The sequence below is a fragment of the Carassius carassius genome, chromosome 5 (genome assembly GCF_963082965.1).
Source record: "Carassius carassius chromosome 5, fCarCar2.1, whole genome shotgun sequence".
Taxonomy (NCBI): domain Eukaryota; kingdom Metazoa; phylum Chordata; class Actinopteri; order Cypriniformes; family Cyprinidae; genus Carassius; species Carassius carassius.
Window position 1 is genome coordinate 6745435 of NC_081759.1, and position 21740 is coordinate 6767174.

Genomic DNA, 21740 nt, shown 5'->3' on the forward strand with positions numbered 1-21740 from the left:
CTGCCTGTATGACCATTCTCTTAATATAATTCTGCACATGGATCCGAACGCCTCTGACTCCTTGTTACACTCCATATATTAATTGTTACTTGTTTCTATGAATGTAATTTTTTTTTACCATTTTGTGGAATACACACACACAAAGTCAAACACTACATAAACACTCACTACTTTTCAGCAAGAACAAAAATTGTTATATAATGACAACTCTCAGAAGATTTTAGCAATATGTAATGGATATGACAGTGTTAATAAATTTTATTCTTGGCGGAATAGATCTGCTGCACTGCTGCTGCTGCTGCTGCAAGCAAGTAAGGAAATTGTTACTGCCAATACATATGCTGATACAGTGCTTTGAGTATTTAAGACATACTGCTGCACAAATACCATATAAAATAACCTGTAGCAGATCTATAAAGGTGGAGCTGGGGAAGGTGGCTAAAGTGCTAAAGTGTGGATGCTAACCAGCCATTTAAATCTAAAGCAGCAAGCTCATTGGCTGCATATGCAACATGAACCAATCAGCTTGTGCCAAGTCGCTTAACGCTGTGAATATCATCAGTTACGTTAAGAACCCATCAGTCATTTAGAGTTTAATTTTTATTTTTCCACTGACATACATTTTATGTTTATTTATTATATATTTAAAACTATAAACATATATATGATATTTTATTTAGTTATATTGTGAAGATATACTGTGCTGATTACAACAGAAAGACTATTGGCAATTGATAATAAAATGTTTTGTCAGAAAGAAAAAAATTTTGTAGCAAATGGGCTCAAACATTAAATTAAAAACTTTCATTCATGTATTTTCACAGGGAACATTTTTACAACTCTTCTTAACTGCAGCAAACCCATCGGTGGTTATCATCACCTCCAGAAGCAAACTAACCATCGTGCTTAATGACAATCCCGAAGTGAACATCTACGTAAGTACCAGTGCATTTAGTGTTTTCATTTGTAAATCCCACCAGAGTTTGGTAAAAATAACACATGTTGCACATGCAAAGGATTCATCCAGATCTACATTTGTTGATGAGCTGCCAGCAAAATGCCTCTTGCATCCACATCTTTATATTTAACAGTGGAACAAATAGTGTGTCGCATGGGAGCCGTTGGCAGGTGTCTGACAATAAAAGCAGCTACAGCTGCACACTTTCAGCTCTGTTTTGAGAGGCAATTAACCTTGTTTGTTTAGCCCATGTCCCCATGAGAATTTGCAAACAGACTTAACTAGTGTCGAATATGGATGTGCCAGAGCTCTTGAAACAAAACAGCCCAGTTTGACACAAGCAGCGCTGCTCCACGATTTGTTTTCTTCAATTTGTTCTTTCCACCGCTGAACCTGGTTAACCTTTATTAGATTGCTGTGGAACAATGCGCAATGGAATTGCAGTGCAAACTGAAAGGGAGCTTTCTATTTCCTTGCAAGGAGGGGAAATTCAGCTCCGCCCCAATCCAGGACATAATATAAAAAATGCAGTGTGTTATGATGGGAGAATCTGATGGCCTGGAGAAGACATGCAATGTCTTGAGTTTGGAGAAACAGCACGTGTTGTTCTTATTCTTATCAATAGATGTGGGCAGGCCAGGCAGAAAAACACTCCCGACCATTTCCAACACCAGCCTGAATCCATCACAACCTGTTGGCTCGGCATCTGAAACAACTCGACTGGCAGAGAACAAAGTCTGCCTTTTGGAGTAGATTGTACTATTTACATTCATAGAATATCAACACTGCTTTTAAATGTTTAATTAAAGGGATACTTCACCCAAAAAAGAAAATTCTGTCATTTATTACTCACTCTCATGTCCAGGGCCTAAAATTAGAACTCGCCAAGTGCCAAATGCGAGTAAAAATCATCGTTGGCGAGTATATGTAACAGTGTCAGTTGCCAGTTGGCGGGTAAAACTTTTACAAATTATAACATTGCAATGTTTTAAGAACAACAGCCAGTTTTAAAGAGATTCACTGTTGCTGATATAATAGAATAAAATAATCTTTTCCCGAATACAAGATCAACATGACTGGTCAGCTGTTCGACTAGAGCGAATCAAATAATAGCATACAAATTTCCTGATAAGTTAAGAGCAGTGTGATGGCTAGCTTGTCCCTCAACATGGTTCTAATAACTTTTACCTCAGAAGATATTGCTGCTTTATTAACTTTTCCATTCTTTATTCTTCATAACCTGGCACTGTGTCTACACCGTCCGCGACCGGCTGCGACGCGACAAAGAAATAGCACCCACTAAAATCAGTGATACTGCCTACACTGGATGCAGCACTGCATGACATAACATGACAAATCCCTGACAGTACACTGCTGCTGTTATATTTATGATATACTGACCCATAATTCACAAATGATTTTTAACGGTTTTTTTTGTCGCGTTCGGTGTAAGAATGTGGTGACACATACCTAAGGTTACGCCGGAACGGAAACATAATGAGCAAACATCAGAACGTCATGACAGTTTTCTGTGTTTTAGTGAGAGATTATGGTGTTTCACAATAGTAACTGGCTTGTATTTGATACTCATTCTTTTTCTATTGATTTGTGGGTAAAGTGTGACCTTATGGTCTATTCTGGAGATCCATCATCACATCACACATTTCTGATTGTTTCATTGGAGTCATTTCTTCATTTTGGTTGCTCGCGGTCAAGCTGCTTCCTGAAGTTTTGATGCCTCACATCACTCATCCAATCCAAGACAAATGACCAAAAATCTACAGACCATCCTTATTGTACTTTAGATGAACTCATGTCTACATGCCTTCCTGTCTCTTGGGCTGCACATAGTCAAATGATATTCATGTATACTGTATACTGATGTATACTGAAACTTTCATTTCTGACATAAATTGACCAGTTAGCTTGTCTATTTTTACCTGTCTACAATAATAACTGCAGTTTTTACTGAGGCTGTTTTCCCACTGATTCAAGACTTGTCATCAAAAAGACCCATTACCACATTTAAGTTGCTATATAAAGCTTGAATTTCCATTAAAATAACTGATGATATAAAATCACTCATTGCCTGGTATGATATTTTGATCAGTGCTCAGCATTTCTGCACACTTTGAAGGTGACCTTTTTCTTGCACGGAAGGTGCATTATAATTACGATTTGAAAAGCTGTGATCAATGGTAAAGGTACAGCTGTCCTAGAATTTGTATCTGTATAATATAGAGCTCTGGTTATAAATCATTCTTCATAAATATAGCAAGGTTGTTGCCTTTGCGTCATATATGTGTGTTTGTTTATATTCTGATTTCCATATCAGCTATTCTTATTCCATTGTTTTACTGTACTGTGCACATATTATGCTACACACACACACACACACACACACACACACACACACACACACACACACACACACACACACACACACACACACACACACACAAAGAAAGACGTCTCTTCTGCCCACTAGGACTGTATTTATTTGATAAAAAATTAAACAATTTAAATTATTTGTTTTCTGTGTAAATATATGTAATTTATTGTTGTGTTTAAAACTGACTTCAACATTACAGTCTTCAGTGTCACATGATCCTTCAGGAATCATTCTAAATTATGCTGATTTGCTGCTTACGGATCATTTCTAAATGCTATTTATGTTAAAAGCTGTTGTGCTTACAAATATTTTAGTTGAAACGGTGATCCATTTTATTTTTCAGGATTCTTTGATGAATAGAACAGCATTTATTTGAAATATAAATCTTTTTAACATTATACATTTCTTTACTGTCCCTTTTGATTAATTTGATGAAACCTGTATGAATAAAAGTATTACATTCTTTAATAAAAATAAATAAATAAATAAATAAATAGACCCCAAATATTGGAACGGTATATAGTCACAATAGATATTTTGAAATCTTTTTACCAGCAATTTTTCTTTCGTCAAAAGTCAGACACTGCCATCTAGGATCTCTGCAAGAAATTGCCTGATTGTAAATAACAGGCTTTAAACACTAGTGCAGATATTGCTTTTCTGTGCTGTCTGCAAACAGAATTGTCCTTCTAGTTCCAGGCCTGCATGTGAAGACTGAAGTTGATTCTCCTGATGTGCTTTTATAATGTCTCTTATTCTAAAATCAAACTAATTTCCATCCATCTTACAGGTAACAAACGACACTTCAATACGTTATTTACGTTCAGTTGGAGGACCTCCACAAACACACATTGCCTCGTTCCCAGACAGCGATTCTGAAGTTCTGAAATGGGCAGTAGAGACTTTTGGTGGAGTGACGTCCTTCACCACAGCACGAGATCCCGAGAGCATCACTTTCACCGGGATAAGAGGTAAGATCACACTCCGTATCATTCTAGTTGCCCCTTAAGATGAGTACATTATCAGTGATCTGGTCATTTGTGAAACACTCTTTCAGCTGCACAGCGACCATCAACGTGTGCCCTGCAGCTGGAAACACCAGCAGATAAACAGTTCATTGATCTGAAGCTGACCTCTCAATCTGATGAGCTCAAATCATGTTACAAAAAGCCTTCTGAGGAACCACTGCACGTGATCAATATTCCTGATGACGTCAAAATACGGTAAATGGAACCTTGCAACTGTACAATAGAAATGGGATACAGAAACCATTTATTTCTGTATCACCCATGATTGGTCCAAAATGCAGCTTGTACTCTGACTGGGACAGTGTTTCACTTCTTCTGGCATCTTACTCATTATCTGTACAGTACAGAATTGAAGTTGAGGTTTTTATTTGTTTGTTTTTAAAGATGTTTTATTTTTTTTAATCTCTCCTCTGTTGTCATTGCTTCCCTCACATCTTCTAATTATATTCTCTTCTGTCTGAAGTTTAAGATTGAAATGTGATCACCCCATTTTTTTTTTAAACTATGGTCATGAATTAACATTGCATTAATGTGCCTTTTTTTCTTTTCAGGAATGTTTCTTTGCATATATCATCCAAGTCCAAATTGTTCCTGAGAGGTCCAACAGGCACTGAGTGGATCATCAACGACGCTAAAGTGATCAAACTTCTGGTGAGATGACATGCCTATTTCCACCCCAGAATACAAATATAAAAAGGGACTTTTTATCTGACTTTAAAAAAAAACAATCTTGCTATTGCAATCCATAGAGTATTCTGACACAAGTCATAAGTGGGAAACTCAATAGTGCAAGTTAACTCGGAACAATAACTTTACATAACTCGCATTTATAAGTTACATAATGAAATTCTGACTTTTACATCTCACAATTCTGAAAACGTTCTCATCCCAATTCTGAGTTCACATCATGCAGTTAATACTTAGCTTTTTTTTTTTTTTTTACAAATCCTGAATAAATATCCAAACTGAGAATTTATAACTTGCAATTACACGTTTACATCTAGCAATTAATACTTTGCAGTTGCGAAACATAAACTTACAATTCTGAGAAAATAAAGACCCAAATTGTCAGTTTATAGCCCACAATTATGATTTTATATCTTGGAACTCTGGCTTTTTTTGGCATCTGGTTTTTTACATCTCACAATTCTGACTTTTTTTTCTCATAAGTCTGAGTTGTGTATGTAAACTTACAATTTCTAGAAAAAAGTAAGAATTGAGAGATAATGACTTTATATTTTTATTCCATTGCGTAAATAAGCTTCCACATTTTCACGACCTTAAATCATCATCAAAATAAGTGCTTTTTACTAACAAATTAAATAACAAGGATTCTGTATAACTAGGTTTTTTTTGTCTCTCTCTTACAGACGAACAATCATATAATCTTATATGGGATGAGTGTGCCTGTGATGTTGACGATCTCTGATGACCCTAGAGAAATCAGGAAGGAGGTGTTGTTACGCTACAACAGCACCATTACCAGCTACTCTGAGATCCGTCTGAATGTGACACACATCCAGCTGTGGATCATGGACAGCACTAGCTCCTCAGGTAATATGTTGCAGACCTTCTTTCTCTCTCATTAGCCTGGAAATTAGGTTTGGTCAGGAATCAGATATACGTGTGTTTCATGTTATTATCAACTTTTTTTTTTTTTTTTTTTTGAAGAAATCAAAACAGACACAAGTTGATTGTTTTCCTGCAGTATAGAGCTATGAAATTAATGTGGAGGGCAACTCAGTTCATGTGATCTGGGAATGTCTCAGTTCATGTGATCTGGGAATGTTCATTTTGAGTCTTTTTCTCTGGAGAACATCAAAGGCAAAGCAACTAAAGCAAAAGACTCCATTTTGCTCTCTGCTTAATCTAATTTCTATCTAAAAGAGAAACAGCTGAGATATTACATATTTAATCTCATTTGAGGTTCTTCTTTCAAAAGGATTCTCTACTCTTCCAGTAAAACCAGTGCCTGAGTTTCCTCATGGGATGCTCAAAAGCATTTACAGTCAATCTGTTGAATTCTTATTAACATGCATGAAAACATATGCTTGTTGATTTGTTCCGGTCGTCTATAAGACCTGGCAGACAAAACACGTGCCGCTCAAGTGTTCCTGATGTGCACTGATTCCATAAAAATTAGTTTACACCGTTCGTAGCCTCAAGTTGTGTTGTGAACATTTATTAAATGTATTATTGTTTGTCTGTTGTCCAGTTGTTGCACCTGTAGTATCAGCAGAAGTGGAGCACACCACACCAGCACCCAGTCCTTTTTCGGTTCCTCTTCAGATGCAGCTGTTCTCATCTCCAGACTACAGGTTGCCTCTGGATCCCAGCAGCAGAGATCAGAGTGACAAGGGGTTCTATGCAGAGGTATATGATTCTCAGGGCCCATATAGTCTACATTTATTGTAATTATTCTGTGGAGATTTCTGGACCCATATTTGCAGCTTTCAGTAACAGGCATGTAATCAGCTACGAACAAAATAATATTTTATAATAGTTTTCAAATTGACATTATAAACAACCCAAACTCGCGTTTGCAGAGATGATATCATTAATGAAATCATACTTTTGTTTAACTGATGAGTCACTTTTATATTGAAATCCTATTTTTTTTTACTTCTTCATCTGCGTAGTAGGATTTGCTGAATCAAGAAGTGCTTTCAAAAGTATAAATCTGTTTATTGCCTATCAAGATCATTTTTATATTATTTATTTCTAATTTAATAATAAAAATTACAAAAATCATATTACTTACTGTCTTTATACCAAATACAGTGAAATAATGTATATCAGCTTTATATCAACAACTGCAACCAAAAAACACATATCAGTCAATGATTAACTGGCCACATAATGGCATTAAATGAGCTGTCCACAGAATTTCCGAAACATATTAATTATTAGGAAATCTATTTCTTATCATATTCACTCAAAATAGTCTAAAACAGCTATCAACCAATCACAATAATATCAAATGGGCAAATATTGTCCAGATAACCTTATATTTATACAAATTCATGTGGCTCACACATACTTCAGAAGTACTGAATTACAGAAAAATCCTGCATATCCAATTTATTGTGCTGAGTGGTATCATTGCAAACACCATACAAAATGATTGAGGTTCTGATATGCCACAATACAAATGCAAACACCTGCAAAAACCTAAAACATTCATTTTTTCTCTATACCAGATCTCAATTGAGAGCCTCGGAGAGATTTTCCCCATCATTAAGGTCAGTAGCTGTTGGGTTCGCTCCATGCCAGTGGTGAGGAAAATATCGTTCGAAGAGGAGGCATGCAACATCAAGAACTGTCCTAAGAGACTCTCCTTCAAGATGCTTCAGGACCTGCCATCCAGTTCGTGGGACCTCGAATGTGCAGTAAAACTTTGTACAGAAAGTAAAAATGTTAGTGGAGTTCTGTTTTTCAGACACTTTAAAACACTCATTGCAAAGCCCATATTACACAATCATCTCGTGTTTTTTTTTCTTTTGTGATTTTAGTTCTGTACACCCGAAACTCAAGTCAAGAGGAGCTTGCAGGTCAAGCCATATATCCCATACCAAAGTGAGTACAAGCTAATTTCAAGCTCCCTATCAACAAATTATTTTTAATTTAGTAAAAATAAAAAATAAATCATTGCAGTATGGTACTTACTATCTTTTAATCAAATACAATGATATCATACATACAGTATCAGCTTTATATTAACATCTGCTAAAAAAAAAACATATCAGTCAACCACTAAATGGTCACACAATGGCAGAAAATTAGCTGTCTACAGAATTTCTGAAAGGTATTAACTGATATGAAATTTGTAAGTAATCATTACTCAAAATAGTCTGAAAGCAGCTATCAACCAATGACAATGTAATGTAATGACAATAACAATAATGAAAAAAATACAATTCTCAAGTATTGTCCAGATAATCATTGCTTATTGTGCTAATTACAGCAATAAACCATTAAAAAGGTTCAACATCCTTAACACACTTTCATAAAGCTGTTATGAGTTTTCCCCTGTGTGCTCCCACAATGTGTGCAAAATGCCAATGATAAATTTACAAACGTGGATGAGATGGCCAGAAACATTTATCTCGTTGGGTCATCTTTGTGCGTCAGCTGCCACAAATTGATATATCAGATATTCAGGAAACTTGTGATACCCTTTAACCTTGAACCCTGTAATGCTGGATAACATTTTAGTCCTAGTTTGGAAACACACAGGAAATAAATCCTCCCATTCGAAACACCATTCAGCAGTGTTCATTTCAGAGCACAACAATGGGATGACACGCCATTGTCCCAGATTCCAAGTACTCCCATTTTGCCTCAGCATATTTGTGCTATTCTGGTGATGCTGGAGCCTGTGTCACCCGCCCCCACCTCCGGCTGATGTCATCAGTCACCATGTAGATGAGGTCAGGATATGAGGACGAGGACGACGGGAAAGGGGTGTTTATAGGAAGGACTGCTTGTTGACCTTGTGGCCGCAATCAGAAATAATGAGCCAGTGGGGGATTTATTGTGTCCGAGGTCTGGTATGCTCAGCCTTTCTGAACATGGGGCCTGGGTCTCCATTGTCAGCCGCACACAAAGAATGGAAGATGTTGTTCTTTAAGGAAAGAGGGTCCCTGGGAAGATGATTCAAGAACAAAGTCTTGCATTCCTCACTCCCAGCCCCAGTGAAGGCCTACTGCACTCTGCACAAACACTGACACGGGGTCATGTTTCTGCAGGATGCTACGTGCTTCGATCAGTCTCCATCCATGTTGTTTTTTTCCTCCACTGTTGTCCCTTTGGGACAATAGACAAGGGCTTCTGCAGTTTGGTGTGATTCTTGATGTTGACTTTTCTTTGGATGTGTTTTTCCTGCAAGGCATATCTGAAAGTCCAGAGATCAGCACTGAGACATGGTCAGTTTGAAAACTCTAAGTAGAAAACAGGTCATAGGATCTGTTAACATACGCTTGTGTTGTAAAGTATGCAGGCCCTTGGGCTGTCCTTCCTTTTTGAGGGGATGAAGTTCATCCCCTCCTGACCACCTTCTTGGCTGTTTCCTGCCTCTGTTTGCTCAGCTTAGATTTTCTGATCAAACATACATATAAAAGCCGATATTTTGTGGAAACTCTGCTGTTGACTTGGAGAATGGACATAAAACAGACCCTTCCCTCAAGCCTCTTGGGAACCATTATTTGTGCAGCCAAGGTGTTTTTGGTAAACACGCATGTCTTTGCAAAGCTGCTCTGCCTTTAGCAAACACTTCGCTATCAAAGCGTGCGATTACACAGACATGCACAACTTGAGGAAAAACAAGCAGCTGCCATTGACCTTTCTGCTTCCCGTCATTGTCATGGAGAGGAAGATGAGTGTGTGTGTGTAGAGCGGCATATATGAATACCAGGACATGGAGGTCATATGGTGGATATGTAAACAGAGAGGATGCAGAATGGACGCGTCAGGAGACAAATGATTAGCCTTTGACCCACTCGCAGACACTCTTGTCTCACCGATGCTCTTGAGGACTGCTATTGTGTCTGTGTTTGCTCCAATTTTGACATGAGCATCCTGAGCTTTATGTTAAATAACCCTTAAAGTTATGCCCTTGATTTCATCCAGTGTTGACGAGTAACTAAGTAGTGATGCTACTAGCTCAGCTACATCTGTTAGTAGTGTGAAGAATTAGTGCTGAAAAGGTGTGGACAGTTTTGCACCTGACCTTAATGAATATGCATTTGAAGGAATTTCACTTTCAGATGCAAAATGAATGGGGGTAGAGTATTAAAAATAGGGCTTTGAATCTTTGAGTAACAAATGTCAAATACAATAATTTTATGTATGTATTATTATTATTATTATTATTTTCTTATCTTTTACTTTGAATTTGCTATAAGTTATTAAATACACAGCTGGACCATAGCTGCAGATATAGCCTGGCATGTTTTAAGTTCTTTGAGCATGAGATCAGTTCTCTTTCATTGCTAAAACTTCTTTACCTCATTTTCATAAAATAAAATGCTACAGTATTTCACTTTTCCTCCCATCGGCGAATGATGATTCTGAAAGAAAATGCGCCCCATGTTGGTTTGCTTTGGCAACAATGCTACTTTCATGCATCTGATTATCAGATGAGCCTCATGCTCTTATTTCAAGGTTGTTGTTAATGCAATGGTTATTTTAACAGTTTCCTTCATACATCCATTTGAACGACATTGTTAAAACACATTTATCATTCAATGATGAAACATTTTGGTTACATATGGTAACCCTCGTTCCCTGAAGGAGGGAACGGAAACGCCACGTGACTGACGAAAATGGGATTTCGTTTCGATAGACCAATCAACTTCGACTGTAAACTAAACGAGCCAATGCACATAGGCATGCAATTATTGCATCCAGCTGCCGTTAATCACAGCGTGAGTATAAGAAGGCAGCAGGTGCAATGCATACCAGGTTTTCGCTGAGGAGCCGAGCTGGAGGCCCGGCAGCTCAGCGGCGGTACAGCAACCATGGCAATGGGACATGACGTCTCCATTCCCTCCTTCAGGGAACGAGGGTTAACATACGTAACAGAGATGTTCCCTTTCATTGACCGTAGAGATCAGTAGATCCATCCTCAGAGGAATCGGCCAAGGAGGGGCTGTCGCGAGGAGCACTAGTTTGGGGAACCAGGTCCGAGTGGGCCAATACGGCACCACTAGCAAGACTTGCTCCTCATCCTCCTGGACTTTGCACAGTGTCTGTGCAAGAAGGGTCACTGGGGGAAACACATATTTGCATAGGTCCTGCAGCCAGCTGTGTGCCAGTGCGTCCATGCCGAGTGTTCCAGAACAACTGGCAGTGAGAGATCTCTGGAGAAGCAAACAGGCCTACCTGAGCGGTTCCGAACCATCTCCAAATCAGCTGGACCATCAGGGGATGGAGTCGCCATTCTCCCAGAAGCATTCCTCGTAGGCTCTACGGTTGAGCAGGCCCGGAACATGAATGGCACGAAGTGACCTCAGAACCTTCCGACTCCAAAGGAGAAGGTGGCGAGCGAGTTGCAACATGCGACGGGAGCGCAAACCACCTAGTCGATTGAAATACGCAACGGTCGCTGTGTTGTATGTTCGGACTAGCACATGCTTGCCTCGTAAGCGACCTTTGAGACAGTTCAAAGGCAAGGTGCGCTGCTAACAACTCTAGGTAATTGATGTGCCACTGCAGCTGCGGGCCCGTCCGAACCCCTGAGACTGCATGCCTATTGTATGTGGCCCCCCAGCCGGTGGTGGAGGCATCCGTGTAAACCACAGCATGCCTGGAGATCTGCTCTAGGGGCACCCATAACTTGGACCCAGTGAGTGCCGTGCTTCCACGCCCACCTCAGGACTCGGCCATAAAGCCAGTGCTGGAGCAGTCTCATATATAACAGGCTAAGCGGTGTACGTGCCGCTGCGGCAGCCATATGCCGCAGGAGCCTCTGAAAAAGTTTCAGTGGGACTGCTGTTCTGCCCTTGAACGTATTCAAGTGGGATAGCACTGACCGCGCACGTTCCTCTGTGAGGCGTGCTGTCTGTTCGACCAAATCCAACTCTATACCGAGAAAAGAGATCCTCTGTGTTGGCGAGAGTTTGGTCTTTTTCCAGTTGACTCGAAAGCCCAACAGGCTCAGGTGCCGGAGCATCAAATTCCTGTGCTCGCACAACTAATCCCAAGATTGTGCCAGTATCAGCCAATCATCTAGATAGTTGAGAATGTGAACAGTAGTGCAGCCTGAAGTGCGTAACCCACTCGTCACAGGAACGACCACCACTGAAGCAACCAACACACAAAGCTTCTGAGAGCGTGCTGAACTCATAGCTCACTGCAGACACTGTTGAGTAGAACGATACTAACGCTCGGCTCTGAATCGAAAAGCTGGTATGAATTGCACCTGCGCCTTCTTATACTTGCGCTGTGATCAGCTGCAGCTGGATGCAATAATTGCATGCCAATGTGCATTGGCTCATTTAGTTTATACTCGAAGTAGATTGGTCTATTGACGCAGTATCCCATTTTTGTCGGTCACCGACGTGGCGTCGAGAGTGACCGACTGAAAGGGAACCGTGCATATGCTTTAGACACTTACATTTTTGCTCTGTCCATGCAATAAATGTGCAGCTTTCGACTGCCCTGGTAACTTCGTCGGTATGACTGAGAGCCATTGAAAAACTACAGAAAAGTAAAATACTTCACTTTACATATCAGGTGCTTAAAAAATGTGTTGGTGAGACAAACGAAGTGCATGCGCAATCCTGTGACAGTCACAGGCGGTAAATAGTGAAGTGCATGAAGGAGAGATGCGAGCCACGAACACTGTTCAATGTCTCCATTAATTTGTGCTAGTATTAATTTAATGTGTATATATTTTGAAAGCACTGAATCACTATAGAAATTCTTAGTGTTTTAAATCGATTACTGTCTGAAATCAGCGATTCACGATTCAAAAATCTGTATGAATACATTGCATCGTCAGGGTTTGTTATCGATGAATCGAGAAAATGAGTGAATCTTTACACCCTTTATTAAAATAAATCACACTATGAGATTTTCTATCGTTTTTGCTCGTCAAATTACTGGTATCTGGCCATTATTTAATAGCCAAAAAGCATATGTTTAACGATTTTGCACTTGAAATGCCTACAATTATTGTTGCTAAAGGAGGCACTGCAGAGAGCAGAGAGCGTATTAATTCACATTAATTTATTTGGAATGCCGGAAGAACACATTATCCTAACATATTGCCAAGCCATTCTATTTTTACTTTGCTTCAGGAAATAAAAGACGACCTGGAACTCTCAACTAGGAGTCACGCAATACCAGGTCTACCAAAACTTCTTGCAACCCTTCATATTTTTGGCCTCTGGTTCTTTTAAATGTACTATGGCTTCTTCATTTGTGACTACACTAATTTGCGCGGCACTTGGTATATTGTGTTGGTCAATATGTAAATGAGATGTTGCAGCTGTGTTCTTTAATTTGCGCGTTATTAGTAAATAACCCACATATATTTCCATGCCCATCTGTTCTGTTTTGGAATTGCGATCTTGCGCTAATTTTCCTTGTTTAGTAAAACTGGCCCTAAATGTGTCTTTACACAGCCAAGTTAAGACTGCTCAAAATTCTGTGTAAAGACTCAATGATGCGTAAAAGCCAGGCTAAATTGTATGCTCTAAAGCACATCAGTCCCTAGTATCAAAGTAATTTATATATAAAGGTCCAGTTGCTGTGTATTTTAAGTACATTTGTGCCACCTCTGAGCATCATTAAACAGTCTGTGCAAAGAGACCTAAAGGTACTTACATGCAACTTTTAGGGTGCTAGTTAGAGTACAGAGAGTATTGCTTATAAAAGCATTTTTTTTCTGACAGTGAAAAGAGTTGTGTAATGTGTTATGATAGTTTTATGAGATCTCTTTCATCCCTCTTGCAGAATATATTTCACTAGTTGAGCTAAGATGAAATAAAAATTTCACCATAATAAGAACACTTTAATTTTAAGCATCCTATAAGGGTTTGATTTATAAATAAATTATCAGTAACAAATGTCTTTTGCTGAGAAACATGCAAATGACTAATCTTCAGTGTGTGCAGCTTTGATCTGCTCAGAATGTTCAGATCAATTTTTCAATAGAATGTAATGTAAATGCATTAAAATGTTTATTACATTTATATTAATAAACATATTTAACTGCATGGGTTTAAGGATTTTGACAGGCTTGAGATATACTGTAAACCCGGGCAATTCAACTTCAGTGCTGGAGGGCTGGTGTCTTGCTGAGTTTAACTCTAATCTTAACCAAACACACCTACACAAGCTAATAAAGATGTTCAGAGTTGCTTGAAAATCACAAAAATCTTGGCAAGTTAAATTGGGATTAGAACCTCAGTCTGCAGAACACGGTCAATTAGGACTTGAGTTAAGGAGCGCTGCTCTAGGGGATGGTTTTCTGTAAAGTGTGTATTGGGAAAAGTACTATATTAAAACAGTTGACTTAACCTGATGATCTTGATAACTTTCTTGTAGTTAGCTGGAAGCCTTTAGTGTAGTTAGCTACTTTTAAGGTAGCTTCTTTCAGAGTAATTTCTACTCTTTGTAATGACTAGCTTGTAGCTTGACAAACTACAGATACACACTACCTTCCCCAACACTGATGTCATCTAATGCTAACTGGCATACTGTGCCAATGGAATACTGATGTCAAAATTAAGTAGAACTAAGTCTGGGGGTATAATTCTCACTTTCACACCCAAGTCCCGGACGAGCCCCCAATTTCTTACTGCTGCAGTCTGACCTAGTTATCACTTTCAACTGAACCATGGGGAAACTCACTTGACAAAGGCATGTTAACAATTGTCTTTCACTGAATGAGGGAAAGCAATGGCTTCTGCATTGAATATTTGCTGTGTTTCAGATCCGTGTTTTGAGTTCGGACTCTTGGCTGTTCTGGGAATCGCATTCGGAGGATTTCTGATTGGAGTTCTCCTCACCGGTGCTTTATGGTTCATTAAGATACGAACAGGTGAGTTATAGGCATTTGGAATGCGTTATGGTTAGCGGAGCTTATGATTTATTTAAATACTCAAGCATGAGAAGATGTGTTTGGTAGAGTTTTCTCTGCTTCTTTAGCTTATGAGGGAAGAGGTGGAGAGAGCAGCTCTAACAAGCCTCGTGATGATTTCCCACTAGAAATAAGATGAAGCAGTTAAGTAAGGCCGCTGCCGCAGTACCTCCAGACTGATGAACTGTTCTTGCCTTGAAGGGACTTTTCGGCATGTTCTGAATATAAGTGATCCATTTATGAGATTATGATATATGATAACGTCCTGATCTCATGTGTGCATGTGTTTCAGGGCATCCTGTGGCTCTGGGAATGAGATCAACGGCAGCTGAGCTCTCAGGTAAACTGAACTCTAAACGAGTCAATCTTTTCCTCAGCACACATCCCCTACTCCTTTCCTGTCACATTTCCTTTTCACGGTCGATCGCCTCACTCGATAGTTGCCATGGAAATCTGTTTTCGTTTATTACACTCAATATTCCCTGTGTCTTTTGTCCAGTCTTCTCTATATCCGGATGCCCTTGTGGTTTGACCAAACGGCAGCCAGTGCCCACCCACCCGTCTCCCTCCGAGGACAGCAGTGCCAACGCCAGCATTGGCAGCACCCAGAGCACACCCACCAGCAGCATGGCATAATGCCATCGCCACGAGTCCCTCTGCACCTAACGCTCTCTTTCTCTTGAAACCATCTCGCTCCATATGTCCTATCATCCAGAGCGAAAGAAAAAGAGAGTCAGTAGCAATCCTGAAACGTTCCCTGTACCTCACAATACTCCATTTGTATTCCCGGCTACGGGAAGTCAGTGGGGACGAAGAACAAAAAAAGAAAAAAGCTTGGCTCCCAGAGACAGGAAAAACAATGCATAACCCCCAGGAACTAACAGGAAATTCGTCGCATTCTTGCGCCGGTGCCTCTCTGATTTCACAGACAAACAGTGGTCTGACGCATCAGTTCGCTTTCAGACACAGCTAAATGTGGCTCAGAGGCGACCGAACAAACGTCAGACCACCCCATATCCAAACACTCATCTGTGGACTGAACTGATGAAATATTCCAACAAATCAAACTATTGGACATGAATATAAAAGGAATACCTTGTTTAGTTTTAGAGTTCTTACTGAAAAGGCTGTCTCAAATGGGACAGATTGGGAAATGGCTACCTCTGAGTCTCTGTGGATATAGATTTGTTTAATATTTGTTTGACCATAACTAGAAACAGTTGCTGAATCTCATGAAATCTGCCAAAACGTATCCTATTTAACCACTAATCAATAGAAATGCAGAAGCAGTACCTTTTTTTTTTTTTTTTTTAGCAAAGTGACATTTTCTGATGCAGTCAGAAATCAGAAGTGTAATTCTACAATGAGAATTTTTAGCAGACTTCTATATTTGCGTTCAGTTATTTCACTTTAATTGTAAAGAAAAGGACCTATGCATTACCATTAGAGTAAAATGACTAAATCTAAGCAGAGGAGCCTGATAAAAAAAATGCTTATTTTAGATGAACATTTCAGACGGCACTTTCGAGTCTGAACTCTTCATATATATATATATATATATATATAGTGCTGTCACCAAATCTTAAAAAAAGATATATTTATGCATGTATGAAGACACATACATACAGTATATATTATAAAAAATATTTACATGTATTTACATGTCTATATTTATATTAATATAATTTATATTATAAATAGATAAAAAATTTAAATATAATATATTTTTATGAAATATATACATGCATGTGTATGTAGATATACATAATAAATATGCACAGCACACATACATAAACAAAAACTTTTACTTTGAATGCGATTAATCGTTTGACAGCACTATATATATATGTATATATGTATGTATGTATATATATATATATATATACAGTACAGACCAAAAGTTTGGAAACATTACTATTTTTTATGTTTTTGAAAGAAGTTTCTTCTGCTCATCAAGCCTGCATTTATTTGATCAAAAATACAGAAAAAACAGTAATATTGTGAAATATTATTACAACTTAAAATAAAATCATTCTAATATTCTGATTTATTATGAGTGTTGGAAACAGTTCTGCTGTCTAATATATTTGATGAATAAAAGGTTAAAAGGAACTGCATTTATTCAACATAAAAAAAAATTCTAATAATATATATTCTAATAATATATTTTCTTTGCTATCACTTTTTATCAATTTAACACATCCTTGCTGAATAAAAGTATTGATTTTATTTAAAAAAAAAAAAAAATTACTGACCCCAAATTACTGACCAGTAGTGTATATTGTTATTACAAAATATTTATATTTTAAAAACATACCTTCTTTTTTTTTTTTTTTACTTTTTATTCATCAAAGTATCTTAAAAAAGTATCACATGTTCTGAAAAAATATTAAGCAGCAGAACTGTTTCCAACTTTGATAATGAATCATCATATTAGAATTATTTCTAAAGGAACATGTGATATTGATCCTAAAAATTCAGCTTTGCATCACAGAAATAAATGATAATTTAAAGTATAATAAATTTAAAAACAATCATTTTAAATTGTAATAATATATCACAATATTACATTTTTTTCAGTATTTTTGATCAAATGAATGCAGGCTTGATGAGCAGAAGAAACTTCTTTCAAAAACATTAAAAATAGTAATGTTTCCAAACTTTTGGTCTGTACTGTGTGTGTGTATGTATATATATATATATATATATATATATATATATGACTTTTTACTTTGATTACGGTGTGAAATATGACCGAAACTGTTTCCATGAGATTCATATAAATTGATTTTTTTTGTTTTCTTTTTTCCTTTCAAATATATATATATATATATATATATATATATATATATATATATATATATATGTGTGTGTATGTATATATACATATTTGACATTTTGTAACTTTGTCTTTATTGAGTGACAAAATATATTTTATAAATTACTTTAGCAATTAAATGACTTTAAAGATGTTTTGTGTGTGTGTGTTTTCATGACTATAATATGTAGATACTTTAAGCAGTGAAATCAGTATAATGTAGATTCATAACAAGATGTTGGCCTGGATTTTCCTAAATTGAGGACTCATCTTTTCCCCCAATGATTTTAAATATTGCAAGTCAAACAAACACATATCCAGTGAAAATGATCCCAACAGAACCAAAAGTATACTGTATATTACACATTTCATGTGTATTCATTCATGTATTTGTACAGAATATACATTTATTTGTCTGTTTATATAACAAAAGAGCAAGAGAATATATAAATTGGTTTAGAAAATGAAAGGGCTAGTTCAGAAAAATCATTGGTCATCAACCCTCAAGCTTGTATGACATTTTTTCATTTGTGGATCACAAAAGGAGATGTTTAGCACAATGTTCACACCGCTCTTTTTCATACAGTGAAAGCAGACAATGACCAGGAGCTGTCAAACTTCAAAGAGGACAAAAACACCAAAACATATTAATTATGAACACTTCCCAAGTCTTCTGAAGCCATGTTTTGAGAAATCAACCAAATGTAAATATTTTTTAACCCAGGGAGGAAGATTTTCAGTGTGCAACAGCTTCAATCATTGTGTATTGCTAAAGTGTATATGAAGTGTACTGCTGTGAACTGTTCCTTTAACAGTAGGTGGATGTGAAAAGCAGGAAAATGCCACTTGAGCATTTGTGCAATATCTGTGGTATTACTTTTTGTTCATATAATTGTTTGTATGCTATTTTTTATACTGAATTTGTATATTAACTCATACTGCATGTTCTTTTTTCTCTGGAACTTTTCCATTTAAAGCACTTACCGTATGCTCATTATCTGAAGTCATATTTCTTCTGTTCTATCCATTCTGAAGAATCATACTTTAAATTAAATCATTTAAACATTGACTCCTTATGTTTTTACAGTTCAGTTATTGCTTTTCCGGGAATTGCATAACTGCCCAAAGAGGTAGAAGCAGAAACTGCCCCATGCAAAGTTTGGTCCAGCTTCACTCTGTTGTCCCCTCTGACCCCCAATCTTTGTGCTTTTTCTGGCCATGAGGAAAATCATCATTACAAACATTACAGAGATATAAATGTTTCAGTGTTAAATATAGTTATACAAAATAGATTGCTGCGGCATCTCAGTTTGCCTGCTTATACTACTGCCAGAAAGTATGCACTCTTTTTGTCGAGAAAAAGAACATACTTTTAAGTGTGCAGCAGAATAGTAAGCAAATCTTTAAAGCTCTGTTGCATAGTTGCGTGTATCCTGACACCATTTAAACTGCTAATTGTCTTGTCACTGTTAATGTTCTTCACATTTAGTTTTTTACAATTTCCTACTGTATTGGAGATAAATGAAGAGGCACATTAATCTGACAGTCACGGTTCTTTCATGCCAAGAACTTTACTCGTGTTTGCATCATAATGCATTTAAAATATGTATTTTTAAAGTTTAAAATGTTGCAGATTGTTGTCGCATACCCCTTTATCTAAAACTCTCCACATAACTGTCAGCCTAACACAGCCACCATTGTTTGTAGTTTAACATTTTTTATTTGTGTTTGTAGTTCTAATCAAATCTTCATCCGATGGGTTTGTGGGCTATATTAGCTGTTAGCGTGTGCACAGATCTGCACTTTAAAGTTTTACTGGAAAGTAGTAAACCATCTGGGTACCTTTTGGACACACTAATACTTTAATACTAATACTTTTCAATATTTTTTAGGACAGACAATATGCAAATGTATTAATCAGTCCAAACAATTGTGAGGTTAACTATCTACAGGTGTATCTCAATAAATTAGAATGTCGTGGAAAAGTTCATTTATTTCAGTAATTCAACTCAAATTGTGAAACTTGTGTATTAAATAAAATAAATACACACAGACTAAAGTAGTTCAAGTGTTTGGTTCCTTTAATTGTGATGATTTTGGCTCACATTTAACAAAAACCCACCAATTCACAACAAATTAGAATATGGTGACATGACAATCAGTTAATCAACTTATAACACCTGCAAAGGTTTCCTGAGCCTTCAAAATGGACTCTCAGTTTGGTTCACTAGGCTACACAATCATGGGGAAGACTGCTGATCTGACAGTTGTCCAGAAGACAATCATTGACACCCTTCACAAGGAGGGTAAGCCACAAACATTGCCAAAGAAGCTGGCTGTTCACAGAATGCTGTATCCAAGCATCTTCTCAAATCTTTTCACGCAATTTTAAAAACTCACACAGCTAATCTCTGGATCCCAAATGCAAGATAAATCACACAAGCTGTCTCACTGAAAAAAATCTTCATTGCACCTGGAGGGATTTATTCAAAACCGTTCTACCAGAATCTTTAGAATAGATTTTCAGAGAACTCACATGGGACTTCATATGTCTAGATCACAGCATTGACTGATAACTACTGTTAATGCTGTTCTGAACCTAAGCTGACCTTTGAAATGTCACTCTGACAAAACATGCAAGGAAAAGTCCATGCATAGTAAAACACATTTTTTCAAAAGCACAACAAACATTGCATTATTGTTACGCAAGTCAAAGAGCACTAATTTGCCTTTTGATTTCTGCCATTTGATGTCGACTTCCACAAAAATGTTGGTGAGTGAAAATCGGGGCTAAAATTGTGCTGTGTCTGAACATGTTTGGGTTGCACTAGTTCTCTCCGCTTCTCTCAGTTGTCCAGTGTATGATCACATGATAAACTCTGTTATCTCGCAACCTTGTCATTGTTAGAATGCATTGTTTCAAAGCACATGGACCTTCACATTTAAAAATAACAATTTCCTGTTAATTAACTCACCCTGTATTTTTTATTTATTTCAGTGAGCTGGAAGATTCAGTCACTCTGACTGGAAATGAAACCATAGTGGTGTGTCTGATCCTATGATGATTGAAGTCATTCAGCACTCCAGTTCCTTAAACTCGGATGGAAGAGCGATGAGCTGCTAATATGCGCATATGTGAGCAGGGCACTTGATCTGATAAAGACTAGTTTATTCACTTTAAATGCTTTAGACATGTTAAAGATCCACATTTCACATCATTATTTAGTGCTTTAATATAATGGAGTATACATTATATCATTATGTGATTATGTAAACAAACTGGTAAATTGATTATTTGAATAAGTTAATTGAAATGAACTGTCCGAAAGAACCAGTTTGCAGAAAATAATTGTACTTCCCATGTTGTTGCCTGAGGTTTTGGATTAGAGGTAAAAATGTTGTAAATAATATTCAGTTTCTTGCATAGGCTGATCATTTCCCTTCATAAGACCTCCACATATAATCAGGAGCCAAGGATATTGACTGTGTTGCCTTGTATGCTTTTTTTGACTCTCAAAGTAGTAGAAGACCTCTTGGATGGCCCGAAGGTGTGTAAACTGCAAACCTATTTTAAGATTGGAAATGCATTTTCTTGCCCTTGAAATACTGTATATAAAAAAAGAGCTGATTAAAACAAACTTTGTTTTTTCAGCACGATGGACAAGGTGGAATGTTTAATGATGAAACACTATTGATTAAAATCAGATAAGTATGTGTTTTTTTTTTCACATTTTCATTTATTTCACACATATTACCTGATAAAATGCAGAATATACTTTTTAAATATTAATACATCCCTCTTCTGATACAATGTTATCATGATGCTTTTACTGTGAGCATCTTAATCATGAGAACACATTATAACACATGATATCTGGAAATAAATAAATCCTGCTTCTCACAGAGATAAAGAATCAAAGTTTGTTTTGAGAGTTGACATGGAGGAAAGACAGACC

At 37.2% G+C, this 21740-nt stretch overlaps 1 protein-coding gene across 1 annotated transcript in view; it reads left to right on the top strand.

Annotated features, from left to right (window-relative positions):
- Positions 1–16380, top strand: part of LOC132140171 (endoglin-like) — a 47462-nt gene extending 31082 nt beyond the window's left edge. The window contains exons 4-15 of the mRNA XM_059548983.1: positions 277–311; positions 825–935; positions 4141–4321; positions 4408–4573; positions 4930–5029; positions 5749–5932; positions 6594–6751; positions 7579–7794; positions 7891–7954; positions 14820–14927; positions 15259–15306; positions 15466–16380. Coding sequence (XP_059404966.1) covers positions 277–311; positions 825–935; positions 4141–4321; positions 4408–4573; positions 4930–5029; positions 5749–5932; positions 6594–6751; positions 7579–7794; positions 7891–7954; positions 14820–14927; positions 15259–15306; positions 15466–15602 — 1508 coding nt within the window. The 3' untranslated portion in view covers positions 15603–16380. The remainder of the gene's footprint in view (positions 1–276; positions 312–824; positions 936–4140; positions 4322–4407; positions 4574–4929; positions 5030–5748; positions 5933–6593; positions 6752–7578; positions 7795–7890; positions 7955–14819; positions 14928–15258; positions 15307–15465) is intronic.
- Positions 16381–21740: the final 5360 nt, after the last annotated feature.